General features: G+C 46.2%; 2 protein-coding genes and 2 non-coding genes across 4 annotated transcripts; 2 read left to right on the top strand and 2 right to left on the bottom strand.

The window, feature by feature from the left end:
• Positions 1 to 96: 96 nt before the first annotated feature.
• Trim41 (tripartite motif containing 41) lies at positions 97 to 11,866 on the bottom strand. The gene is made up of 6 exons (XM_038325804.1): positions 10,311 to 11,866; positions 6,258 to 6,353; positions 2,775 to 3,005; positions 2,304 to 2,326; positions 1,954 to 2,081; positions 97 to 1,665 (listed from the first exon to the last, which is right to left on the bottom strand). The coding sequence occupies exons 1-6, from the start codon at positions 11,118 to 11,120 to the stop codon at positions 1,064 to 1,066; spliced, it is 1,890 nt and encodes a 629-aa protein (XP_038181732.1). The 5' UTR covers positions 11,121 to 11,866; the 3' UTR covers positions 97 to 1,063.
• Positions 11,867 to 13,244: 1,378 nt separating this feature from the next.
• On the top strand, positions 13,245 to 13,317 carry Trnav-cac. The gene has a single exon. It is a non-coding gene; the product is annotated as a tRNA-Val (tRNA).
• A 2,914-nt stretch (positions 13,318 to 16,231) lies between these two features.
• Positions 16,232 to 16,444, bottom strand: LOC119813464 (60S ribosomal protein L38-like). Its single transcript, XM_038328803.1, has one exon. It carries the CDS (start codon positions 16,442 to 16,444, stop codon positions 16,232 to 16,234), a length of 213 nt encoding a protein of 70 aa, XP_038184731.1.
• A 1,795-nt stretch (positions 16,445 to 18,239) lies between these two features.
• Positions 18,240 to 18,312, top strand: Trnav-aac. The gene has a single exon. It is a non-coding gene; the product is annotated as a tRNA-Val (tRNA).
• Positions 18,313 to 25,900: the final 7,588 nt, after the last annotated feature.

The following is a 25,900-nucleotide window of genomic DNA, read 5'->3' as shown; positions in this document are numbered from 1 at the left end:
GAGGGAGAGTCTATGTTAGGAGAGAATGGAGCTGTGGGAAAAAAGGGGGGACTTCTAAGCAGCTCTGGGGCTGTCTTAAAGAATTAAAGACTCCACAACAGCAGCAAATAAAGACTTTATTTTCTGCAACACGACCCACCTTTCCCCCAAGAACATGACTTGACCTCAGCCAAAGCAGAGGACAAAAGCTGTTAAGTGACAGAAGGCAAGGGGTTACTAGAAAAATAGATTATACCCGAGGCTCTCCCAAGGATCCAGATCCCTGTCCCAAGCTCCCCAACAGGGCTTACCAAGTGGAACTAAAAGGTATGGAAAGGCCAGAAACAGAGGCTCAGTGAGGGGAAATTTCCTGGCAGTGAAGACCTGGAGGGGTAGGTGTGGGGAGCATGGCTCCTAAATAAGAACCATATGAGACAGAAAATAATTTATTGGGTGATATGATGGTGTGTGGTGTCAGATTGACCATTCCAGATCTCACTGAAGCTAAATTCTGGCCAGTCTATGGAGGTAGAAATTGGGGGTGGAAAGCTTAGAGTTCCTACTTCCCCAAGAAAAAGTAGACTTTATGCAGCTCTACCCTTTTATCCAGCCTGCCTCCCCAAGCTTCCCAATCCCTTAGCTGGAGCTTGCACCAAACCGTGGAGTTGGATTGGATGGGTCTTGCCCAAACCCTCCAGCCTCAGAAATGACAAGAGTTAAAGAGTAGATGTGGAAGAGGGAAGTTAAGGAATGAAGTTATATCTCTGCTCATTCCCCTACTCAAACTGGGACCCAGAGCTGGACTGAGCCAGGCAGACAGGGAGGGAAGATCAGGCAGCTGTTCTCATTATCAGGGACCCATGCAGACTTGTCAGATAAAATAGGTAAGACTGAGTTGGAGGGAGGGAGTCTAGGAAGTTGTTTAGGCTCCTAGAGCGATAAGCAGCCTGGTTCAAGGGGGAGCAGGAAGCAACTCAGTAACAAACTGGGAGGAGCCTGAGCTCACAAACGTAGTGAGTGGGCAAACATCCACCACCACCCGCCCCTCCAGGCACTGGAGGGGCCCCTGCGGGTGGCAGGCTGATCAAGGGCAGAGCTTGATGCGGGTGCCCTTGGAAAGCACCCGGAAGAAAGGGAAGACACGCTCGCCAAGGAAGGCAGCTGAGAAGGTATGCACGTGGGCTAGGGTATCTGCATTGTAGAATCCCAGGCGCCCAGCCTCATAGTCCAGATACACGCCAAAGCGCCGTGGTTTCTCACATGGGCTCAGCAGTGTCTGCTCTGTTGAGCTCTGTGCCTGGTATCGTTTGCCGTGGGTGCCCACACACCATACTTCCCGCTGGAGCAGGAGCTGCTGAGGCAGGTGGAGCCGGCGGCGGCGATGGTGATGGCGTGAGGAGCTGGCATCCCCACTGCTAACAGATGACCCCCCAGAGCTCACTTTTTCTTTATGATGGGTTGATTCACGGGCAGCACCCACTGCCCAGCCTCGCCGCCCACCCACCTCTACCTCCCAGTAGTGCCGGCCAGAGCGGAAGCCCTGGGCCCCTAGTACACAGCAGTCAGTTGAGAAGCGCTTGGAATGTTCAGGAACCTCCTGCCGACGTTCTGCCAGGCGGACCCCACGACGATCAGGGGATAACATAAGGGCTGGGTGAGCTGTGTCAGGGTCCAGCGTCAGGTCAACTTGGAAAAAGCAAGGACAAATACAGCAGCAGTAAAACACCTTATCCTCACAGACGTGTCACCAATGCCATCCTTTCCACCTCTGTCCTCCCCCCTCCAACCCCATACTGAAGGCCTTCCCCGTTCCTTTTTTGTCCACCTCACCTACCCAGAACAGCTGGGCCACCATAGAAGCAACTCTTGACTTGACCCCTCAGCGTAGCCAGTGTTCTACTCCACCCCAGCCCCCAAACTACCCTCAGGACCTCAACTCAGGTCTGTAAAAAGGAAGGTTATTGACCTCCCTACCTCTTGCAGCCTGACAGAACATCCGGCTCATTTTCCTCACAATGGCGTCTGTCAGGAAGTCGTGGCTATGGGGTTGGCATGGGTCAGGGGACCAAATCTCTGGGGGCTGCAACTGTATCTCTTCACACCTGGAGGAGGGGACCAGGTAGGGGTGGGAACATGATATTCCCAGAGTAAAGAACAAAAGCTAAGGGGGAAGAAGTACAGGGTCTGAGAAGAAACATAGCTCCTGGGAAAGAGGGCGGGAGGGAAGGAAGGAGAAATGAACGGAAAGAAGAAAGGAAGTCTCAAGAGAGGTGGGAATGGGGAGCCAAACATAACTGTGGACAAAGGGTAGAGTGGGAACACACCTATTGAAAGTCTCCTTGATGTCCTGGGAATGAAAAAGAAAGAAAGTGTCAGCTGCACAAGTTCACTGCTCTCTCCCAGTCTCCAACTAGAGAAAGCTCTGAACTTGGACAGGAAGGGAGAAAGCAACACTTTCCATGATCACAATAACGTGAGTGCTCTTCAATAACCCTGCTACCCCCCGACCTAACACATCTCACCCTGCTGTAAGCCCCAGTAACTTTCACAGTCTGAACTATCACTCTGTCAGCTCTTAAGCCCCTATCTCTAACATCTGAATCTGCCTTCTTCAGGTATGACTGGAACATATATCACCATCGATACTGTCACCAGCCTCAAAAAAGTCTCATCTTCAGATGAAAAGACTTAGGGTTCTTCCCAATGAGGAACAGACAGTTCTGGGCAGTGGTTGGTGAGCACTGTCTAAGGGAGTTGGGGAATGTGGAGCAGGGCAGAGGGAGGACAGTGCTCACTTGCAGCAGCCGCAGGCCCCCCTGCTGGCTCCGTTCTTGGGCTTCAGCTAGCAGGCGGCTGAGCTGGGCAGCCTGCTCGTCAAGGCGGTGGGCTGCTGCTCCTGCACGTCCCAGCTGAGCTTCATGCATCTCTCGGAGGCGCCGTTCTAGTCCCGCCTGCTCTTCAGCCAGAAACCGTGTTAGGCGCCCAAACTCTGAGGCCACAGCTGCCAACTCTGATTTCATCTGGCTCTGGAAAGACACAAAGGCAGGTATGGAGACATAGTTCAGTGGTTAAGAGCACTGCCTGCTCTTCCAGAGGACCTCCGTTTGATTCCCAGCATCCACATGGCAGCTCACAACCATCTGTAACCAGTTCTAGGAGATGCAATCTTCTCTTTTGATCTCTGTGGTCACCAATCATGCACAAGGATACATATGCATAGATGCAGGCAAAACACACATATACTAAAATAAATTTTAAAAATTGGAGAAATGCAAAGGGAATGGAAGCCACCACTGAACACACAGAAAGGTAAACTTGCAGTTTTCTATCTGATGACTCTCAGTCTCAGGCAGAAGCCTCGTGATCCCTAACTCCAAGTCCTGGGAATGAAAAGAGATGTTTCCTCACCCCATCTCAGTCTTTTTTTTAATGATAAAACAATTAATTTTATTTATTATAAGGGAAAAACTCACAAAACAGGAAACAAGAAATCTAAGCACAGAAATGTCCTGCGGGAAAAAGTGCAGAGAGCATGCCCTTGGAGGTGCACACATTTTACCCTGGGGCTCAGCGAAGCCATGCCTTCACTAAGAACCACCTCTTAAAGATGACTGGCTTAAAAGGTTCCCCATCATCTCCCCCTTTTGTCTAAACAAGCCATCTCAGTCTTACTGTACCACTGTGATAGCCCAAACTGGCATAATGGTCCAAATTCACCAACTGCTTTCTGGAATGCTTATCTCTCTCTGCCCTGCCTAATCTACTTTACAGATGGATGCTTGTTTACATGTTCCAAAGGAGCTTCTCTCCTCTCCACATCACTGTATCTCTCCATAGTGTGTGTGTTGGAGGTGCTGTTATAATGGAGACGGACTGGGGAACACGTGTGGAGGTCAGGATAACTTATAAGAGTTAGTTCTCTCCTCCCACCATGTAGAGTTCCAGGGATCAAACTCAGGTTATCAAGCCCCTGAGTCATTTTGCCAGCGAAGTTATTCTGGTTTTGAGACAGAGTCCTGCTTTGCAGCCCAGGCTGGCCTCAAAAATCAAAATTCTCCCCTCCAATTTGCCAGTTTAAAGATAAAAGCTACATGCCCAGCTTTGTATTATCTTTTAAAATTCATATGTTCTCACAGACAGGACCTATGCATGCCTTTGTTTGCCACAGTGCCACCAGAAGCTGGCAGAGTGCCAATTTCTTGGTAATAATTTTTTGAAATTAGCAAATAAGAGAATTCAGCAAACAAGACTTGAAGCTGGACATGAGGGTTCATGCCTATAATACTAATACTCTTGAGGCTGAAACAAATTAATTACTCACATTTGAGGCCAGCTTGGGCTATAATGTAAAAAAATCCTGTCTCAAAACACAAAAGAAAGATATTACAAAATTAAGTTCTTACTCAGTAGCCACAGTTGCCATAGGAGAAAAGTCACTCAAATCCTTTACAAACTCTTCTGTAAAGGTGCAAATAGAAAATACTATACACTTAGGGGCCAACAGTAAAGTACTTTGTAGGTACAGTTGTTCCTAGATAATTAATTATGTGGGTTTGGTTCCAAGAGACCCAAATCAGCAGATATGCAAATCCCTTATATAAAATGGTATATCATGTACTGTATATACTCCCATATACTTTAAGTATCTTGTAATACCCAATACAATGTAAATACTACCAAATAGATATATTTTACTTGTGGAAGTTTGAATGAGAATGACCCCTATGGGCTCATATATTTGGATACTTGGTCTATACTTGGTCCCCAGTTGGTAGAGTGTTTGGAGGATGGGAAGTTGAAGGAGATGTGTCACTGCAGTAGACTCTAAGAGCTGTGGCCCTGTTGAAGGTGTGTCCCCCAGGGTGGGCTTTGGGATTCCAAAAGTCCATACAATTCCATTAGCTGCCCCCACCCTGAATCATGATTCATTTATAAACATTTTGTAAGTTGCCTTTATAATCGTGTTACTTCAAAGCAATTGAAAAAATAACTAAGACAATACTGTATATGTTAAAGGATGGCTGGCAGTGGTGGCACAACACCTTTAATTTCAGTGTTTGGAAGGCAGAGGCAGGCAGATCTCTGAGTTCAAGGCAAACCTGGTCTATAGAACAAGTTCCAGGACAGCTGAGGCTATGTAGGGAAACCCTGTCTCACCCCTTTACCCCCCTAAAAAAGTCTTTTTTCTCTTTTGAGTGGTGAAGGAATTGAGACAGGGTCTCACTGTGTAGACTAGATTGGCCTCAAACTCACAAATGATCCACCTGCCTCTGCTTCCCAAGTCCCAAAGAAATAAAGACTATTTTAAAGAGGTCTGTATAGACATGCGTAGTGGTACACCCCTTTTATTAATCCCAGCGCTTGGGAGGCAGAGGCAGGCAGATCTCTGAGTTTAAGGCCAGCCTGGTCTACAGAGTGAGTTCCAGGACAGCCACAGCTACTCAGAAAAACTCTGTTTCAAAACAACAACAGCCGGGCAGTGGTGGCGCACGCCTTTAATCCCAGCACTCGGGAGGCAGAGGCAGGCGGATCTCTGAGTTCGAGGCCAGCCTGGTCTACAAGAGCTAGTTAGTTCCAGGACAGGCTCTAAAGCTGAAAAAAGATTATCAAAGACATAAAGACACAGATCCCAGTATACATTCTGTATAACTAACTCAGAGGACCCTAAAAGTATTAGCTTGGGCAGCTGGACAGAGGCGATTGGCATTTCACAGAAATGAGTCACTAATGTGCAGGTGGCACTACTACAGGTTGTAGACCTGGTAACGTCTGGACTTGGTTAAGAGGAAAAGGATATCCTCATTTGATGGCTGAAGCTTAGCTTGGCGACAGTACCAGTCCATTCCAGCAAAACCTGCTAGCCTTCTGACGACAGGAAATGAGGGAGACTCCTGAAGAGGGGTGAGCAAATGTGAAAGGCTGAGAACACTGGGAAGGAAGGCAGGAGCTATCTGCACCCCTTAACTTAAGGTTCAGGGCAGCTCTGCCTGCCATGTGTGTGTATCCTGGGACTTGGTACTCTTCTGGCAACATTTACTATATTTGCTCACTTGCTTTCTGTGCTATCCGGAGTCAAGGGCTTTAGACCAGACAACCAGTCTCAACTAGCCAGGCCTCAGTTTTCACTGCATTTTACAAACAAGAAAGGAACATGCTTCCTACCCACCTCCCAGGCCTTGGCTATTCTTTCTTCAGGGATCTAGTCATTACATGTGATAATTTCCAGTCTCATCTTCCTTACAACAGAATCAGTCAGCCCATTCATGGACATCACCCACCTTCAGCTCTGACATCCGCCTCTCCTCTTTGGCCTTCATCTTCTGCACAGCCTCGAGGTGCTTCCGAAGTGGTTCCACATGACCTTGTAGCTTGGCCTGAAGAGCAGGAAAGGAACATTAGTCAGGGGGATGATGAGAAGCACCTGCAGAGCCTCTCTCCAATCCTCCCTACAGTAGAGACTCAATGCCTGATATTACCATTGTTGTCAAATAAGCCCTTCCTTCCACACCTTCTCCCAGATGACCCATGCACTCATGATGCTGAAGCCTGTGTGTGCCTTCTTGAGAGGCTAGATCTTTATGGCTACAGAACTCTGTTCTCTACAGATGACATACACATGGCATAAGCTCCTCACCACATGAAGTCCATCCACAGGAATATTCCTGCTTTTGGTCTTTCCCACTTGATAAGTCATCTTCTTCAACACCAACAAATCTAAACATTTTTTCTGGAGAGTTTTGTGCTTATGCTAATAGTTTGTTTTTGATTTTCAAAATAATGTTTCTCCGTGTAGCCTTGGCTGTCCTGGAATTTGATAAATATATCAGGCTTGAAGTGGTTCTCTGCCACTTTCAAAATATAAACCCTACATTTCTATGATCATTTTATCCCGTCCACCCCCTCAAAAGTTGTGACTTCATTCTATTCCCTTGACCTGGGATTGCCATGCTCCACTTAGTCCAAGGTATTCTACCTTTACAACTCAGCTTCCTGAACATGACTGACTCTATCTATGAAACTTAAGAGAGTCTATACTAGCCGGGCAGCAGTGACACATGCCTTTAATCGCAGCACTTGGGAGGCAGGCAGATCTTCATTGAGTTCAAAGCTAGCCTGGTCTACAAAGTGAGTTCCAAGGCAGCCAGGAACATAGAGAAACCCTGTCTCAAAAACCCCTGGGGGGGGAGGGGGCTGGGAACCCGTCTAAACTACCCAGAGCAGTGCTTCTAAATCTTCCTAATGCTGCGACCCTTTAATACAGTTCCTCATGCTTTTTGGTGATCACAACCATAAAATTATTTTCACTGCTACTTTATATTGTAATTTTGCTACTGATATGAATCATAATGTAAATATCTGACATGCAGGATATCTGATATACAACCACTGTGAAAGGACGGTTCACTCCCCTAAAGTATGACTCACAGGCTGAGAACCATGTCCCGGAGGATAAGCAATTTTACACATGTGTTTTCCAGGCATTACAGGGTCCTTCACCCTCACTTTTCTCTCCTGAGGCAGGATCTACCCAAATTAGTCTGGAACTTAACTTATACGTGAGGATGACCTTGAACTTCTAACCCGCCTACTTCTACCTCCCTAGTGCTGGGACTGTCACTTTGCTTAGTTTCTATGTTCAGTCTGCCTTGTTTTCCATTCTATTGCTATCACATGAAAAACAAAAGCCCTTTCTTCTTTTAGTTACAATTCTAACACCAATCAGATACATGGGCTTTCCATTCCAATGATTTATAGCCATGTCTTTTTCCTTTTCCAACCAGGATGGATATAATAAACTGTGCCTTTTGCTCTTTCCCTTCTTTTATGTCTTCTCCTTATGACTTGCTCCCTCCTTTTCATTAGGGGGAAATACAGGAATAGACCTTGAGCCTAGCTCTACCAGAACCAAAACTGCATTTAGGTGATTTGAGGCAAGTCATGCTTCCAGTTTCCTCAGTTTAAAATGGGAATAATGTCAACCTCATAGATAGCAAACTTAGCAAAGTTTGGGCTAAAGATCAGTAAACATTATCCAGCACTTGTTAACTATGGCACTATGCTGCCAGTGACATCCTGATAATGACCCATGAACTAAAAGATAACTGACCCTGAGTACAAAAGGCAATTGTTACACAACTGGTTGTAGGAAGTACCACAGGAGTAATAAATCAGTCATTCCATTTAAATACACAAAATTATGCCCTTTGATATTATTGCATTTTCTCCACGGTAGAATCAGTCATTTCTACTCCATCAATTCAGAATTTACAAAGCTTTAGTTTACCCTTTAGTATTTGTATAAATTGACAAATAAATTGCAAGCATGAATTCAAATACAATATTAGAGGGGTTTTGTTGTTTGAGATAGGGTCTCACTATGAAGTATGGCTGACATAGTACTTGCTGAGTAGATCAGGCTGGCCCCAAACTCTCAGAGATCCGAGAGCTTCAGCCTCTAGAATGCTAGGATTAAAGGTGTGTGCCACCACAATACCTGGCCCTTTTCCTTTTTTTTTTTTTTTTTTTTTTTGAACCAGCTCTTGAACAGGCAAAACGGTTTAGCCAGTAAAGGCTTGTGGCTAAACCTGATGTGTTCAATCCATTCGACCAACAATGTGGAGGTAGAAACCAATTCCCAAAATTGTCCTGTGACCTTTGCATGTGCTTACACTCACACACAAGAGCCAGGATTGGTGGCTCACCTGCACATAGGCAGCTCAGTGAGTTCAAGACCAGCCTAGTCTACATAGTGAGTTCCAGGACAGCAAGGGATATAGAGACCCTATCCCCCAAAACCAAATAAAATAATTTAAAAAAACAAAACAAAACAAACAAACAAGCCAGCACTTGGGAGAGGTGGGTGAACCTCTGTGAGTTCAAAGCCAGCCTGGTTTTACAGCAGGATTTCCAGAACAAGCTTCAAAGCTACAGAGAGAAAAGAAACCCTATCTTGAAAAACAAACCGGGAGATGGTGTACACTTTTAATCCCAGCACTTAGGAGGCAGAGAAAGGCGGATCTCTATCAGTTTGAGGCCAGCCTGGTCCTCAAAGTGACAGCCAGGACAGCCAGAACTGTTACACAGAGAAACCTTATCTAGAAAACATCCAAACAAACGAACAAGGGTGTCCAGTAATTCCAATCACAAGTAACTCGGGCTGGCCTCTATCTCACTAAGTAGTCAGGGATGACCTTGAACTGATCTCCCACCTCCACGTCCCAGGGGTAAAAGGCACCACCACGCCCATCTTAGGTTGAATTTTCTCCAGATACTCTGATTCAGAACTTGCAGTTAGGCCTACTGTACTTTCGAAACCTCCTTACTGACAATCATCTGTGAAGCCTTAGACTCTCCAGTCGAGGTGGTGATGATGATCACCCAAATGAAGCTACTGACTGAATCAGGAGGCGTAGAAACACAAGTCACAAAGCAAGCTCTGGGCAGCCATACAGATGCTACCCCCTCCTTCTAGCTCCATGGCTTCCAATCGGAAGGTAGTTCTATTTGCACTAACTGCTTCTTAGACAAATGCCCCGTTGATATGTCCAAAGAATTAGGAAAATAAAAAACAAGACAGCTAACCAAACAAGAATTAGTCAAGAACAGTCAAGTCGGAAAATTCAAACGAAAATATCCAAGTAGTGTTACCGAGATGCCCCATATTCAAGTCTATCGCTAAAGCTGTACATACATAAACGTCCATGTTCAGAATTTAAACCTGTTTCCCAATCAATAACACAAGAATGTCAAATATCAAACTCCCAGGGCAACTTTGAATTATGAATGATAATCCAGAAAAAGTGGCCAGCACAGTACTGACTATATGTAAAGTGCCCTATAAATATTAACTAACATCCCTGTGGTAGTTAAAGCTCAAAAACACTCTGAAACTTGAGCAAGAATTTTTTTGCCCTAAAAGTCTCTCTTTCCTGGTTAATACACGAGACTAGGTGCAGAGCCAACCAACAAAGCCGTAGTACAGGATGGGTGTGGAACCCAGTAGGAGACAAGTGGGGTGCATGTGGATCTGACACTAGTTATTTCTGGGCTCCTGTTTCAGACTTTCCTGTTCTTTTGGCCCCCGTTTCTTTCCATCTGGAAGTGACTCTGTCACAGGTAAGATCCATCCAGAAGGAAGTTAAGACCCCTTGTCACCTGCACCCCTATCCTGAAGACACTGAGGAAGCTACAGGATCCTCACGTATCCACCTAGGAAGTCAGTGCTTGGACGGGGAGACTCCTTCCTCCAACACACGAGGTCCTGTCAGGAGAAGCCCCGCTCCCTTTCCCCATTTCCCTGCCCTCACTCACCCCTCGCCCGCTGCACCCACCTTGTACTCCTGCACCACCTCCTCCAGTGGCACCACGCTGTGCTGTTTGTGGCTCCTGGATTCTCGGCACACCACACAGATGGCTTCTTCGTCCACCTCGCAGAAGAGTTTCAGGGCTTCTTGGTGTCTCGGGCAGATGCCTTGCTCGTTCACACGACTCCCGCGCCCAGGGGATGGATGCATCTGGCGAATCACCTGGACCATGTTGGCCAACTGCAGGTTGGGGCGGAAGCTCCGCCGAGGAAAACTTTTTCGACACTGGGGACAAGTGAAGCACCTCCGAGGGGCTGGAGGTGGCGGCAGTTGGGTGATCGGGTCTAGCTCTTCTTCCTCGTCTTCCTCCAGCACTTCCTCCTCCTCGTCCTCATCTTCCCCCCTCAGGTCCTCCACATCTCCCAAGTAATAGTCCAGATCTGCCTCCTCCTCCTCCTCCTCCCACACATAGTCCATGTTGTCCCAGTTGGACCCGTCTATGCCACTACTCCAGAACACTCCCTCCTCTTCCTCCTCGGCCTCCTCCTCCATGTCACCCTCATAATCTTCATCCCGCATGGGGGTGTCCCAGCCCCCGCCTGCTCCCACAGCCTCCACTTCTTCCTCCTCTCCGACCTCCTCCTCCTCCTCCTCCCGATCCAGCTCATCCCTGTCCTCCTCGTCCTCCCCGCCCCACAACTGGGTTACACACACGCGGCAGAAGTTGTGCCCGCAGCCGATGGACACGGGGTCCGTGAAGTAATCGAGGCAGATGGCGCACACCGCCTCCTCCTGAAGGGTCTGCACAGGGTTGGGTGTCATGGCAACGGCAGCCATCTTAGTGTCCAGTCAGCCAGGGTAGAAGTGCGGTGGGGGGGCTGAGGGGGGTCCGGGGGTGGTCTTCCTCCTCAGAAGCCCGGGATACCCGTCCCCACCCCAAGTCCTGCTTCTCCCACAGCTTGCCTGCGGCGAGGCCGAAAGAATGTCCTCCCGACCAGCCCACCCCACCACACACAGTCCCCTACCCCTAGACAACAGTCGTGTCTCCGAGAGGAGAGGGGACAGAGGTGAGCGCCACCGACAAGAACCTCAGGTGGACCTGAGTGCAAATCTGCCCCAACGCTCCCCGGGCCTCCTCATAAACCCCCGCCCCTCCTCACTTCCTGGCCCCGCCCCCCGGCTTCCGGCCTCCCTCCCGACGCTTCCGGCGTCTCCACACGACCTAGACTCACGCGTTCCCTCCGAGGTTGTGCTACACGCCCACTTCTCCCACACCCCGCCCCGGGCTCCGGGGCAACCGGAAACGAGGAGGAGACGCTCTAGCCGAGACGAGGGCACAGGACTGGAGGGCTAGGACGGCGGAGGCCCGCATCTCTGTGATGACTGGCCGCGGGGAACGCGTACAAAGCGGAAGAAGCCCCCATGTCCCGCCAGCGGGGACAGATGGCGGAGGGCAGCGAGGACGTGGGGCAGCACCCTGCTCTCCGTGCTACAACCGCAGCGGCCTAGCGCCATCCTACCGACCAGGCACGGACGACTGCAGAAGGGACTCCCAAAGCCAGCGCCGGAAGCTGAGGGGCGGGCCCGCTCAGCGTCAACTACTTCCGGCCCCTGTAGCCCTAGTGCTGGTTTGAGGTCCCTCCGAGTGGGGTCGTGGGCGGAGTCTGGCGGAAAAGAGAAGACTGGCGTTAGGGAGGCGCCACCCTCCAGCTGGACTGGGCATTTCCATGCCCATTTTAGAAACTGCGACCTTGCCAGCGCTCCGATAAGTCCGCCACTTGGGAGGGGAAGAGGCAGGAGGATTGCGGCAAGTTACAGGCTTGTCTAACCTGGACTACAAACAGAGACCCTGTCGCAGAAAGCAACCACCAACCAACCAAAACAGGCAGACCAAAAAGCCTGTCAACTGGCCACTGTCCCATCATTCATTATTAATATCTACATGTATATTAAATGGAACATTGTTCAGCTGTGTGGAAAGGAATCTTCGGAATGTGTTCTGTTTAAAAAGCGCAGATTGTTGAACAGTCTCGAGTATACCATCTAGGAGGGCAGGAAATGTTTTAAGTGTATTTGGCACTTCGTACGTCTGTGTCTATTCATTTAAAGTAAATCATAGTTGTTGCCTCACAGGTTTTTGTGAGGATGTAAAGTGATCAGAATGTTTCCTAGAGCCTGGTAAGATAAGGGTTAGCCAGCTACTCTACCATATCCTCGTCTGTAGAAGACAGTAGAATTTCTCTAGGAAGGATGACCAAGCAGGAAAGACACTTTCCCGAACATGTAGTTCTTTCTATATCCTTTGAGTTTTGAAAAAAGTCCATATGTTCTCTTAAAAATAATATTTCCGGGACTGGAGAGTGGTTAAGAGCACCAACTGTTCTTCTAGAGGATCAGGATTCAATTCCCAGTACCCACAGGGCAGCTCACAGCTAGCTGTCTGTAACTCCAGTTCCAGGACCCAACACGCAAGCAAAACATCAATGCACATAAAATAAATTATTAAAAAATAATATTTCCCCACTACTATGTATTCATTCATACTTTAATACTTTATACTGGCGGTGCACACCTTCATGTTTTGCAACCCAAATGCTTTTGAGATTTGTCTTTGTTGAATTCCAGTCTAAGGGGAAAGAGAGTCTCGGATTGTGTTGTGGAACTTGTTTTGCTTTGTTTCTGTGAGAGAATCTTGCCTTGGCTATATTAATAACGATAGCCCTGTGGTTCCCAGAGCTTTCTGCTGTCCTTTTTGCTTGTTTTGTCAGTTTGTTAGTTAGAAATAATTGGTGCGTAATATCGTCTGAGCGCAAATTTAGTTGGGAATCGTGACTCAGAGCAGCTCCAGCTAAACCTGACAAAATCACGGACCTTCGTGGGACAAATCAAGTTCTTGGAATTGAATGCAAGTCCGTCGAGTCGTAGCTTCAGTTGCTTGCTAGCCAGTATCCTAGCAGCTTCGTTTCCGTAGTGTAGTGGTTATCACGTTCGCCTCACACGCGAAAGGTCCCCGGTTCGAAACCGGGCGGAAACAGTTTTATGATAGTTTTCTTTGCTTCCACAAAATAGTGTATCATGTTGAAAAAACGTCTCTAAAAAAAGCCAGGAATTGTGTCTTTAAATTCGGTACACATCCGAAATACTTATGAAGCTATTATCCCGCCAATAATAGCGGCGCCTCGGATGCATATGACATCTTTATGAGACAGATATAATTCAAATTGATAAAGCTCCACTATCGAGGTTGTGGACTCCAGTCCTACATGGGGTGAGCTTCCTTTTAGAACAGTGATTTGAGGAACTTTTGTGACCAAAACAAAACGGTGCTCGGTTGTCTGAACTATTACAAAGATAGACCACTAAATTGGAAAGCCCGTCAATGAGTTTGAAATGGGTACCATTTGGCAAATTCCTGGAGGCGGGCCATCATCAGTCTTCCTTCACCAGGTATTAGGCTACACCCAGGTGTCAGGATCAGCTGCGTCGATAGCGACGATGTGGCTGGCTACTGAAGGTAGTCTGAAACCCTAGAATCAGGCAGGCCTACGTAAGCTTGCAAACCCTAGTTAGGATTCGGATTTGTATTTCCAGGAAAGGTGCTTTGTGTAATGAGAACCGCAACTCTAGATGATTTTTCTTTGTTTAATTAAGAGTCTGTCTATGCTGAGATGTTTTCCTGCCCACTTTGCCACCGCACATACAGGAATATAAAGTTGTCCTTTTTTATGAAAAGCCCTGGCACGAACATCTTCAGCTCCAGGGACCTCTTCATTCATGTCAAGTGATACACACCAACTATTCCTTAGTCATGTAAATACAATCCCAGTTCTGCTTATCAGCTGCCCTCGTCTTCCCTACAAACACATCAAGTACTACAGTCTAATGATGACATCAAGTTAGTTTATTAAACTTATGAGACAAAGGACAGCATCACCTTCCATTTCAGAAGCACATCAAAGGTGCGTCTGGGGACTGGAGAGTGGGTGTATAGCCCTCCTGATAGGGTGACCATAGCAAGAATTAGTCAGAACTTGTAAAACAGGCAGAGTCCCAAGCACACATGTTCCTGGAGAGTCAGTGTATGTGGAAACGAGCAAAACCCCTTCCCCAACGTAGCACATCTCCTGGCTTCCATTGAGAGGTCAGCACATCTTTGAAATAAACCGGTTGATTTAGTTCAGCAGACTTTTCCATTATCCAACGTCTTTTGGCCGCTGTTGTTCCTTTCTCATTAGCGTTAAGAAAATTCAAGGTTGGCCGGGTGGTGGTGGTGCTTGCCTTTAATCCCAGCACTCGGGAGGCAGAGGCAGGCGGATCACTGAGTTCGAGGCCAGCCTAGTCTACAAGAGCTAGTTCCAGGACAGGCTCTAGAAACGACAGGGAAACCCTGTCTCGAAAAAACAAACAAACAAAAAAAATTCAAGGTTAATAAGGCGTTATGTAATCTATTTCTGGGGGCATTTTCCACCCCTTTCTGTTTATTTAACATATCCTTTATAGTTTGATTTGATTTTTCTGTGACTGCTTGACCTGTAGGATTGTATGGTATACCTGTAACATGCTTAATATTATAATAAGCAAAAAACTGTTTCATTTTCCCAGAAACATAAACTGGACCATTATCTGTTTTTATTTGTTCAGGTATACCCATAACGGCCATAACTTCTAATACATGTGTGATTACTGAGTCAGCTTTTTCTGAGCTTAAAGCAGTTGCCCGCTGAAAGCCTGAATAAGTGTCAATGGTATGATGTACATATTTTAATTTTCCAAATTCTGCAAAGTGGAACAAGTATGACTATGTCTTACCATGAGAAATCTGGATCAAATAAGCTGCTGTGGAGTTTTGGAGAAGTATCTGAGTGCCACCCCACGCCCCAACAACTGAAAATTTCCCAGCCAGGTAGACTCGGAGCTAGTTGGGAGACAGAGGCAAAAGATGGCAAATTTAGGGCCTGCCTGAGCAATTGAGTGAGAGATGTCTTTGTTTGTTTGTTTGATTGATTGATTGATTTTCGAGACAGGGTTTCTTTGTAGCTTTGGAGCCTGTCCTGGAAAGCAAGAGATGTCTTAAAGCTCATTGGCGGCATGCTTGACACTAAGTATGAGACCCCCAAGTTCAATATCTAGTACTGCAAAAGAAACACACATGTGTGTATATGTATATATGTGTATATATGCAAAATATGTGGTCATTGACCTCTTGAATGTTCAATGGCATGAAATTAGACCCATTAACAACTCCACTATTAAGGGAGGGCTCATGAAACCTCACCCTCCCTCTTGCTCAGAGAAGGGCTAACATAGTCAGTATGGGGACACACAGGCAGTTGACAATTGCTGGTAAAGGGTTTAGGAGACCCTGCCTGCCCCTAAGGAGTTAATAGCAGCAGTTAATGGTTTCCAAGGAAGACTTTTCTTCAGTAATGTAGCCACTAGTAAGCTGCCTATGCTCCTATTAATCCCTCTGATGTCCCTGAAAGCAACCCTAATTAAACTCATTGGTTCACCAAGCTAGACAAGGGTGCAATTGTTCTTTGTTCTGCCATTGATGCCTTATCTGGGGCGAACAGATGTTTGTTCCACTCCCCAGGAAAAGTCCACACAGTAATCACCGTTGTAACTAGCTGAAGTTCCTCTTTGCTTCCTGTGTGGTTATATTGTCACTTGTAATGGGGTTGGGGATGATTTTTTTTTTTTTTTTTTTTGCATTTTATTTAGGCTTCCCCAGCATCCAGGTTGCCGTTTTGGAAGGACGTGTTCTAAAGAACAGCACACTGCGGAAGGCATCCTTAAACAAGCATTTTTCCTTTCTCTCTTCTGCTCCCACCCACCCTAAGGTAATCGCTCCTCTCCGTTGTTTCTGGTATAGTCTTCAATCTTATGAAGCAATGATTAGATTTTTTTTTTAAGAGAGAGTTTTTAATAGTCAAACACAGAGGTCTGCTTCATTTCAGCTGCTTTACTGCCAAGCCAGGGAGCAGGGACTGTTTAAACGTCTCGGCTTTCTCCTTGTCTGTGATGACCAGGGTGTAAAGGTACCTGCTGCAGCGAACCTTGAACTTCACATTATCCTTGTTCTTCTTGATCTTGACAGATTTGGCATCCTTCCGCCGGGCCGAGAGCAGGAAGTCCTTGATTTCCTCAATTTTCAGAGGCATGGCGACGGGCGCTCGGTGCTGGAGACCGTACCTCGGATTTAACCCCCTTCCCTGACTACCGAAAAGACTCACCGAATGATTAGATTTTTACCACCACGCTTTTTTTTTGAAGAGAGGATTACAACATGTAGATACTTCTTGACATCCTATTGTTCAGGAACATACAAATGCCTTGCTTTGTTTTATGTTTTGAGTCAAAGTCTAAGTAGCTCAGGCTGTCCTCAAATTGGCTATGTAGCTAAAGATGACTTTGAACTCCAGATCCTCCTGCCTCTACCTCCTAAGCACTAGGATTACAGGTGTGCATTACCATGCCCTGCTACAAAAGCCTTTTTATTAAAATATACCAACTAAATGACCTTCAAGCATGCAGAACAGCAGAACTAAACCATTGTCCACTGGCAACTGAAACTAATAATGATTATTATGATTTGTTTTAAAACATCAGCCACCCATTCCACCCATTCACCTGACTTCTCTAAAGTTACCAATGAGGGACACGGACGTTAGCTTCCCAGTGAGTTCTCCAACAATGGCAAGTACTATTCTAGGAGTCAGAGTGAGGTCACCTTGGAGATTCTGCACTTCTTGAACAAATGCTTGCAGGGTCTTTTGCAGACTTGTAGGGTCATCTCTTACCTTCAGGACTAGTACTGGAACACTTTCCTAAAGAATCATGGCTTTTGCATTAAAGTGGCACGGAAGTGAGCAAGTTTCTCCCTGCTTGCCCTCCCTACAGATATAATGAACGCCCTCTAGAAACTGAAAATGGGGCAGGGGCAGGGGCACAGAATCAATGAGCTCAGGCTTGGATGGGCTGAGAGGCTGTGAGCGATCTTATAGGAGGAGTCTGAGTCTTGGGACATTGGCCGTTTCTGTTGTCTGAGACACACCGTGAGGGTATGGGTCGTGCTGTGAGCCCAGAGGTGGCCCTCCAGGGACATGGCTCTCAGCTAAATAGAGAATGAGTTGGCACAGGAAGAAATGAGGAAAGCTCCCGCTGGATGCAGAGGGAGCGAAGTAGAGAGAGATAAACCCTGTTTGTCATCTGGTAAGAGGAGGAAAAGCATCCCTGGATTGTCCCCCTGTTGGCTGTTGTTCACCTCAACCAGAGACTCAGACTAGCCCAGCGACTCCTTTCTGATGGAGAGGGGATTCTGAGGCGCAGGACCCTCAGGAGCCCCTGCATTACAAATCCTGCCTCCTCGGGTATGTGGGAGTCAGTTTGGATCAGATCATTGTGAAATTTTAAGTAATATATACCATTCTCAAATTTGCACAACGCAGATCCATATTTAACATTTAGCATGCTAAATGCGTCTCAACTCTACATAGGTTTGATATTTATTTTTATTTAAAAAGTCCTTAAGTGAAGCTTTAAATTTTAATAACATTTGGCTTTGCATAAGATTAGCTTAAAAGCTGATGTTCCCTAATTTCAATTTTGTCTTTAATAATTTTTCATACAATTATTTCTGAAAACACACGTATAAAACGATTTCTCTTTTGACATTAGAGTTCTTCTCTCCATTTCCTCCCGTCTGGGTTGTTACTATCAATAGGGCCTAGATTACAAAGGCATTTAAATCATCCTTTCTTCCTTAGAATAAAAAGCACAAACGGAGTGAGTTGGTGATCTACTGAAGTCGAAGTCACATTTAACTTGTCCGTTGACAGACTGTTTTGTAGTTATCCCCCACCCCCAGTTGGGAGGCAAAATACACCGGGAAAAGTGGAAGCAAGCAAGGATGTCACAGTTCCTCCATTTAGAGTAGTAGAGAGACCTTAGATACAGGTTTCCGTAGTGTAGTGGTTATCACATTCGCCTAACACGCGAAAGGTCCCCGGTTCGAAACCGGGCGGAAACAAGGTACTGCTCGTTTTTTTTCCTTACGTAATTTTAAAGACATTTTTGCTAATGAATGAATTCTTTGGTTTCGTTTACTTATCAAGGCAGTGTGTGTGTGTGTGTGTGTGTGTGTGTGTGTGTGTGTGTGTGTGTGTGTGTGTGTGTGGTAATAAGAGGTCCTTTGTGCTCAGACTTTGTTTTCCTCAAAGAACTTGAAGCCCTAGCAGATGCAGCGGGTCGGGAACGCAGTGTATCCACAAAGGAAGCACACTACAAGAGCGATGTTTTGAAAATGAGTGTTGGAAGTCCAGGTTGCGGAAGATGTTCGTTCACAGGAAAGGTAGCGGCAGTGGCACAGAAGGAGAAAAGAAAGGCAAAGGAATCAATAGAGAAAGGGACAAGAGGAGCCTGCGAGACATTCACGAGAAGTGCCGGGCAAGTAGAGATTTGCTGGCCAGGAGATAGCGGTTGTTGGAGCCGGTTTGGTCACACATCGTCCGTGGTGTCCCACTGGTGTATCCCTTGGATCTCCTGCTGTCTGTTCAGTTTCCGAAACTACACTTGCTTCAGTCTCTTCTCTTATGACCATCTTTACTCGCAGCTGGGGATAGATGGACAGTTGGGGACAAGAGAAGGGCTCAACAGCCACAAGAAAAGCAACAGGGCAGCCAGCGTGACTGCTGGTCCCCTATCCAGACGTCTCAACTCAGTTGGGTGCACCGCACAGCTCAGCTTGCTCCCACAAGGTCTTCACACACCAAGCAGAAGATGCTTAATCGTATGCCAAGCAATTTGTCGCTCAGCAGTTCTGCCAGTCTTGAAAGTCGCACAAAACCGAATTAATCAACAGCGTCCTCTCCCACACATCCGAAGTACAGGCACAGTGTGGTTCAAATCAGCCCAGTGCTGGCAAAACTGCGCAGACTATCTGCATTAGTCCAACTTCATCTAAACTATACCAACAAGGTGTTCATTGCATAGTAACCGCTCTGTCCCAAAATCTGCAGATCAGTAAGTCCTGGATCCAGAATAGACTTAAAAACTCGTAGAGATGATGAATGAAAAGACCCTAGACTCGTGAGAATTATCTCGGAGTTCCTCTGCTTACATAATTTTTCATTTATTTATTTATTTACGTTTGCATATAGTAGAGTTCTCGAATGTCAGACTTATTAGAGGTGTCTCTCCGTGCCCCCTACTCTACCCCAGGCTCTGGATTGCCTGCATACCTTCAGTCTCCATCCCCCTCCTGCTGCCCCTATTTGAACCATACTGGAACTCTGGTACCTCAGATCACTCACCTCTTTATCAATCTCACCCAAGTGGATTTGATTGATCCCACAGCTACCATAAGGCATTTTCAATGGCCTTCCACGTGGAGACAGAAAAATACGTTGATAGCAACATAGCAATTACCAATCAATCTGCTAGGATGCCTACCAGCACCTACAGATAGATATCTGTCAATTTTGTGTCAGATATTTTTTTCAATGAAGCTAACTTGTCAGAGCTTTACGACCTTCTTAGACTCTCTTTTTTAGCAGAGCCAACATAGATTTACCTATGAAAAGTGTTTAAGGACTCACAAAAGAGGGGCAGGCTTCCAACAAAACAACACTTCTCTCAGCAGATCTTTAGCTGGGTGTGGTGTAGTGTGCCTACGGTCTCAGCAGGAAGGAGGCGGAGGCCTGAGGGTCACTACTGATTCAGAGCCACCCTGGTCTTAAACAAAAAACTCTTCCCCAGGCTGGCCTTGAACTCACAGAGATTTCCCCAGTCTGTGCCTCCTGAGTGCTGGGATTAAAGGCGTGCCTACCACCGCCCTGGCAAAACAAACAAACAAAACAAGATCTTTTTGGTGTTTAAATTGTAGCAGTTTAGTTATTGCGAGCACTCTCCTTATGCTGTTCCCTTTGTCTTTTTACTCCTGGCAATCTGAAAGCAACCTTGCTGCCTGGCAGTCACGTTTGCTTTGACTTTTCTGGAATTTTCTCTCTCCTCTGTTGCAGGAGAACGTTTAAGGAGGTTGAGTTCTTGTTTGTTTTCATTAAGTGTAATTTTTTTTTTAAAAAAAAAGATAAACAGGTAGTGTAGGAATTTAGCAGAGTCTCTGTATCCGGGGTATACATTAGAGTGAACACTGTTTTATAGAAGGCCTTTGACCTTAAAGAATCCTTATGAAAAATAAGGATTGCTTTCCATAACCTGTAGAATTGTTTTGCTGAAGGGGCATTGCAATAATAGAGGCACCTCTATTATTGTGTGTTGCAAATGGTACATGGTAAAGGGCTAGAGTCATGGGCAGAAGCGATGATTGCCTTTAGTAAGGCGTGCAAATTAGACTAGTGACCTTGGTGTGAGGAAATACTTTGTGTGACGACTGTTCTGGAGTGTCTTGCTGTCACATAGGCCTTAAATTTTCATCTTAGAGTGCCATCTTAGAGTCTCTTTCTTCAAGAGACCAGTGCAACACCGTGCACCCCGACAAAGGAGACATAGTGATGCACACTACCTAATCCACTAAGCAAGTTCCAGGACAGCCAGGGCTGTTACCCAGAGAAACTCTGTCTCCGGGGGGTAAAAAAAAATCACAAAGGAAATTCTACTTAATGACAGCTTGTGGAGCTGATGAAACAGAACAGTGCATACAGACTCTGGGTTTGATCCCCAAAGGCTAGAAAATACCACAAACAAATCTTGCTACACATTTACAGGTTCAGTTCTATCCATCTACACACACACACACACACACACACACACACCTACCTCTATGAAGCTTTTTGGTTTTGAATGGCTCATATGTGTTTGAATGAACGTCTTTATGTATACACGTGTAGCACACGCGTGCAGTGGTACTGAGGAGTTGAGAAGGTAAGTCTTTCCTATAAAGAAATAACCAAACTGAGATCCTCAGACAGTGATCTTAACCACTGAGCCATCTATCTGTCTATGTTTAAGACTAGATTTCATTTGACTGGTCTTGAACTCAAAGTCTCATGTGATCATCTTGTTTCGTTATTGAAATTACCTGGCACGAGCGAGACGGAAACAAGGAACACGCAACAAAACTGCTTAGGAGTTTATTAGAGGGGGGTGCATACAGGCCTGAGGAATCGGTGTGCGGGGCGGGGGGGGGGTAGAAGTTGCCTAGCACATGCACACATGCAGATGACGGGCTCACGCATGCACGCAGGGTTTAGCTGAGTCATATGTGGATGAAACCAGGCATGCACGCATGTGGGTCACGCGGGAATAGTTAACATTCAGGCAATTTGCCTGAGGGCCCATCTGCACATGCATGGCTCTAGAACCAAGAAGTGCAGCCTTATTTGTGGCTGAATAATTACATTCCACCCTTTTGTTTATTATAAAAATGTGGGAGTTTGAGGGGGTCTTAATGAGTGGGAATGGGGCATAGTAAGGTCTTTCGTGACTGCTTCATGCTGACTTTGTGGGCATAGTTGCTGATTTTTGTGGGCGTCAGGGAATTGAGATGTTTGACCATGTCCTGGGGTGGCTGATTACTGTTGTGTTTATTTGGGCTTGGACCTCGCAAGATGCTGGAAAAGTAGAAAATTATGTCTGGAAAAAATTTTTGATCCTAGTGATTAAGAGAGGAGAGTCCCAAGGTGGAAGATAGAGGGGGGTTCTTGGGGGGGTGGAGGAGGGAATTTCCCAGGGGTTCCTGAGACCAGGAATGATAAGGGAAGAATTAAATGATACTTATTCTGGATGAGTCTGGTCTGTTTAGGTAGGTCCAACTGACTCCCTGGAGCTTATGAAAAAAAATTCTTGTGAGTTCCAGGGAGCTGAATTGAAAGAGATACACCCCCTCAATTCCCTGATCCTAAAATTTTTTCCTAAACTTAACTTTGTCCTCTGTTCTGCCAATACCTTAAACAGGTGTAAGAGACCTCAGACACTTCCATACCACAAACACTGGTCAGGAACAAACAGACCAGCTGCGCCAGGATGTGACCAGCACCCAGCTTTCTCAGGCTCTCCCCAAAAGACAACGCCCATAAATAAGCAGGAAGCAGTCTTGAGAATCTGCTGCCCCAATTCCCTCAACCTGAGGTGTCCAACCTCCCGCCTTTTTATTATAAGAGACGGAATATAATGATCTGTTTTGTCTCTTTAAGAGACAAGTCACCCCCCACCTACCCACCATCCTACCACACCCCAGGTCATCCGCTGAGGCAGGCAGATATTCCTTCCTGCAGCCTGAGTCTTTTCCTTTTTCAGTCTGCCTCTCAAAGAGGCAGCTTCTCTCTCTCTCTCTCTCTCTCTCTCTCTCTCTCTCTCTCTCTCTCTCTCTCTCTCTCTCTCTCTCTCTCTCTCTCTCTGCCCTTCTCTCTTCTCCTCTTCCCTTCCATAACCTACTAAATAAATATTGAACCTCCCTCTGCACAGCGTGCCTATCCAGATCTCTGTCTCTGGCCTGCTCCCATGTGTCTCCCTGCCCAGGACCAGCTGCCTTCGGAAACCTGTGGCCATCCCTGCCTGTGACTGGCTGCTCTTAGGACCCGGTACCCACTGCCACCTCTTGACCTGCAGTGTTTCTGCCGCTGCAGCCACTTGGGGATCCACAGAATTTTAATTAATCCATTACAGTTATGGGCTTTTATTTTGCTTTGTTTTTCAAATAAACCCCCAACGTTGTTTATTACAAAGTTTTTTTTTTTTTTTTGTCTGTTTATATTCCTCTCTTTTTTTTTTTTTTTTTTTTTTTTTTTTTTTTTTTTTTTGAGACAAGATTCTGGCTGTCCTGGAACTCAGTCTGTAGACCAGGCTGGCCTCGAACTTAAGAGTGAAAGACCTGGATAAATCCAGACACCCCCCCCCCCCCAGCAGGAAGAAAATAGCCAAAAATCTAAGCAGGAAAAGAATCAGAAATCTAGGACCAGCCGGTTCAGTGACTGTGTTTCAGGAACTAGTTGAAGATAAAGTTAGATTGTAATCTTGAGAATAATCTTGAGAGGCAGGGAGTTGCCCCTTTGTGGTCATCACTGGTATTTTCGGAATTTTCTATGACGCCCTCCCTACCCCCTTCGGATTACTGGGCTGTGGTTTCTTCCCTTAAAAACTCCTTCTCCCGGCCACTCGGGGTCGAACTCTTCCCTGCGTGGGTTATTTTTTTTTTTTTTTAAATATTTATTTATTTATTATGTATACAATATTCTGTCTGTGTGTATACCTGAAGGCCAGAAGAGGGCACCAGACCCCATTACAGATGGTTGTGAGCCACCATGTGGTTGCTGGGAATTGAACTCAGAACCTTTGGAAGAGCAGGCAATGCTCTTAACCTCTGAGCCGTCTCTCCAGCCCCCCTGCGTGGGTTATGAGTCTCGGCCCCAGTGCACTGGCTCCCATCTCATCGATTAAACCTCATGTGAGTTATGGGGGGGGGGGTGTCGTATTATCCCATGACTTGAATGAGAGTCTCCCCACACTGGGGGTCTTTCAAGAGATCCTCCTGCCTCTGCCTCCTGAGTGCTGGGATTAAAGGCATGCACCATCAATGCCAGGCTCTGCATAGCTTTATATTTATTTGTTTGTTTGTTTATTTATGTTTTTGAGACAGGGTTTTTTCTGTAGCTTTGGTGCCTGTCCTGGAACTAGCTCTCGCAGGCCTCCTGAGTGCTGGGATTAAAGGCGTGTGCCACCACCTCCCGGCTCTCTGCATAGATTTCTAATCAACACTTAAAAAGTCATCATTTTCTCTTTTGCTTATTGTTAAATTTCTCAATTCAAAAATTTAGAATGGAGGGCAAGCGTGGTTGCCCACTTTTTAATTCCAGCACTTGAGAGACAGGGGCAGGAGGATCTCTGTGAATTTGAGGCCAGTCTGCACTACGTAGTGAGTCCCAGAACAATACAGAAAGACCCTGTCTCAAAAAGAAAAAGAAGAAAAAAACAAGAAGAGGAGGAGGAGGAGAGAAATGATATTGTAAGGCCCAGTCACAGGGCCATTGACAGGCTCAATGAAGACCCGATGGGTCCCACCCAGGAACGGACCACACAAGGGGAAATACCTACATTCCAACAATAGGATCATCTGAAGTCCCTTAGCCCAGCATACACCCATCCCTTCATCAGGACATCCCTAGGCAAATCAAATGTCAACCAATCAGGGGTCCTGAACCTTAGAAATCTCTCACCCCCCCACCCCCCCACTTTACTACTATAAAAACCCAACCCTTACTGAGCTCAGGGCTCTTCAACCCCTTCAATAGGATGGACACACGGAGAGTAAGAATAAAGAATAAAGGCTCTTTGCTTTTACACTCAGGGCTCGGTCTTCTTGTTGGTTTTGGGGGGACTCCGTGATCTGGGCATAACAAATAACAGCATAGATTGATACCTAGAACATGCATCACTCAGCTTCAACAAGTTTTATTCTTCTGGGAATTCTCCTTTATTTTCCCCTCCCTCTGTCTCCTCCTCACTTTCGTGGGCTACCCTTCCTACCCTGCCATATGACTTATTGATCATCTCCTTCTTACTGGTCCATTGATTCCTTTGTATCCCTTTTTGTTTGTTTGTTTTTCAAGACAGGGTTTCTCTCTGTAGCTTTGGATCCTGTCCTGGAACTTGCTCTATAGACCAGGCTGGCCTCAAACTCACAGAGATCCGCCCAGCTCCTTGGTACCCTTTTGAATTTAGAGATTAATATGGATAGCTTCAAATTTCAGGTATTAATTCCTCACCATGGTTTTAGCATTGTTCTAGGTGCTCAACATTGATTTATTAACCTGTGGTATCCCACCATTTAATTATTCCCTTTCTATTCACTGCCGTTCCAGATAGACAGAGTAGTCCTATCACTTTCTGATAGGCTATTTAGATCACTTGAACAGATGTAGAAATAATGTCAGGGAATGATGACCATAGTGATTTCACAGGCTCAGAGTAAAAAAAAAAAAGTGTCAGAGAGTGCTCAGGGGAAGACAGATTAAAAGAAGTGACAGGTAGCTGAGTCAGAAAAGGAAAGAGCCAGCCATCACTGGAAGATCTGGGGGAGGAGGCCTGCATGGGAAGAAGGAGAAAGGGTTCAAAGCTCTGAAGAAGCAGCACATGGATGGTTTCAAAGGCAGAGAGAAGATTGGTGGTGCCAATCTTCTGGGAGAGGACAGGTCATAACTAAAGGAGTAAGTCACAAAACAAAACAATCCCACACCAGTTTGGAATTATGATTAATAAAAGGGTTATTTATTTAAAGGAAAAAAATTACAGATCACCATCCTAGACAACAGCCTCCCTCTTACACGACCAGGAAAAGCATCTGATAACCAGAAGCGGAATCCGAAGCAAGCAAGAGAGCGAGAGAACTGCTACCACTTTTTTTTTTTGTTTTGTTTTTTGTTTTGTTTTTCGAGACAGGGTTTCCCTGTAGTTTCTAGAGCCTGTCCTGGAACTAGCTCTTGTAGACCAGGCTGGCCTCGAACTCAGAGATCCGCCTGCCTCTGCCTCCCGAGTGCTGGGATTAAAGGCATGCGCCACCACCGCCCGGCCGCTACCACTTTTTTTTTTTAAAGCTAAAGATATCACACCCCAGTGGGCTGGTATCTCAAAGGCTATTGGCTAAAGGAGCAAAAGTAGCTACC

This window comes from Arvicola amphibius, chromosome 4, assembly GCF_903992535.2.
Source record: "Arvicola amphibius chromosome 4, mArvAmp1.2, whole genome shotgun sequence".
NCBI classification, from domain to species: domain Eukaryota; kingdom Metazoa; phylum Chordata; class Mammalia; order Rodentia; family Cricetidae; genus Arvicola; species Arvicola amphibius.
This window is presented reverse-complemented; position numbering and strand designations above follow the sequence as displayed.

Bases quoted from the DNA above. Each gene is read 5' to 3' on its own strand.
- Trim41 (XM_038325804.1), bottom strand. From the start codon at position 11,120: ATGGCTGCCGTTGCCATGACACCCAACCCTGTGCAGACCCTTCAGGAG. The intron at 6,354-10,310 runs GTGGGTGCAGCG...CCTGCTCTTCAG, and splicing joins AGGTGGTGCAGGAGTACAAG to GCCAAGCTACAAGGTCATGT. The intron at 2,082-2,303 runs GTGTGTTCCCAC...CCCCTCCTCCAG, and splicing joins ATCAAGGAGACTTTCAATAG to GTGTGAAGAGATACAGTTGC.
- LOC119813464 (XM_038328803.1), bottom strand. From the start codon at position 16,444: ATGCCTCTGAAAATTGAGGAAATCAAGGACTTCCTGCTCTCGGCCCGG.